We start from the raw sequence: 1,546 nt of genomic DNA, 5'->3' as shown, positions 1-1,546 counted from the left end.
TCGATACACTTGAGGTATAGGATAGCCGCCACTGGTTCCGCGAAAAACGTTTTTATTTTTTGCGATGTTAATGTTGTACATATTTTGATGGTCGTACACTCGTACACAATACATGTGGGTGCGGGTGTAGCGTCGTTCATTGAATTAAAATGTTATTAATATACCTACCTACGTAAAAATAAAATTGAAAAAAAAGCGGGGCGGAGTAGATCTGCGGTGGTGGAAGTTTGTCAATCAGTCCTCGGAGAGGATAATGAATTTTCGCAATGATTGCATTCAATAAAAAACGATTCTAAGCGGCCAAAAAAAAAAAAAAAAAATTATGAATCATAAATAAGTGTTAATAATTAACCGCCATTATTAATTGTGTATTATCTTATCTCTAGTGGGAATTATGTAATTTTTAAATTTTATTCGTTTCTACAGTGATAAATAAAGCGTTAGAAATTAAAATTCCGTTTTTAGCGGTTTTTCATAATTTTGTCGGTGGTTTTTCCCGTGGTGTTAAATAACAATTGAAACCATTCTAAAGTACCATCTATATCCTATTTACTAAAATATAAGATACTAGCTGAATTACCCGTCGTTGCCGGGTTTAAGTATATAAATGTATGTAACCTGCCAAGATTAAATTTTGTTAAATCTATTGAAATTTAAATTAATTAAGATTTTTGAAATAATATTTTATACATATGATTATTATCATAACCTATTTTATAAGTTTTGTTATAAGTTTGCAGAAGTTTTGTTCATGATAAATTTTAGCACTAAAGGTTCAAAATAAATGTTTTACTAATAGTTTTTCAATATGTTATCTACAAAACTTCTTTGTAGACAATGTTCTTCACTGATCTATTAGTAGGCGACAAAATCACCAAGCTATTGGGTGAGCTTACGCGTGATCAAGCTACGTAGAACTGCCCATGTGAAAAAAAGTTTTCTCGCAAATCTATTCCTGCAAATTTAAGAGTTTGGCCTTGAGACTTGTTTATAGTCATTGCAAAACAGACTTTCAGGGGAAACTGTAATCGTTTAAATTCGAACGGATGATCATTCGGAATTAAAGGGATTCGTGGTACAAACACAGTTTCCCCTTTTGCACATCCTGTTAAAATTGTGGCTTCTACTATATTGCGATGTAAAGCTTTGACTTTAAGCCTGGTCCCATTGCACAGTTTAGGCGGTTTCAAATTTCGCAACAACATAATAGGTGTGCCCACACGCAGAATAAGGCTATGATATAGCATGCCCGGTGGCACAGATATATAAAAATACTAGATAGACGACTCCCTATTCCCGCAATGTAATAATTATGAAGCCAACAAAATGGCCGAAATTCTCTTATCTAAGAGGTGAATGTTTACAAAATATAAACTATGATAAACCGTGATAATGTTATGGCGGGAATCCAAACTTTCAAACATGTATTACAAATTACAAAATATATTAGTAAAATATGATTTAATTTTACTAAGATATAAGAATGATTTTGATTAATTAATTTATAGTTGAGGGAAAAACATTGTTGTGTATAGAGTATGTAAAG

General features: G+C 32.0%; 1 protein-coding gene across 1 annotated transcript; it reads right to left on the bottom strand.

Moving 5' to 3' along the window:
• Positions 1 to 902: 902 nt before the first annotated feature.
• LOC149059764 (uncharacterized) lies at positions 903 to 1,205 on the bottom strand. The gene has a single exon (XM_089225981.1). The coding sequence runs from the start codon at positions 1,203 to 1,205 to the stop codon at positions 903 to 905; it is 303 nt and encodes a 100-aa protein (XP_089082107.1).
• Positions 1,206 to 1,546: the final 341 nt, after the last annotated feature.

This window comes from Diuraphis noxia, unplaced genomic scaffold (assembly GCF_037042655.1).
Source record: "Diuraphis noxia isolate RWA-SAM2 unplaced genomic scaffold, SU_Dnox_SAM2 contig0001, whole genome shotgun sequence".
NCBI classification, from domain to species: Eukaryota; Metazoa; Arthropoda; class Insecta; order Hemiptera; family Aphididae; genus Diuraphis; species Diuraphis noxia.
Note: the sequence above shows the minus strand (reverse complement) of the source record. Positions and strands in the feature narration are given on the sequence as shown.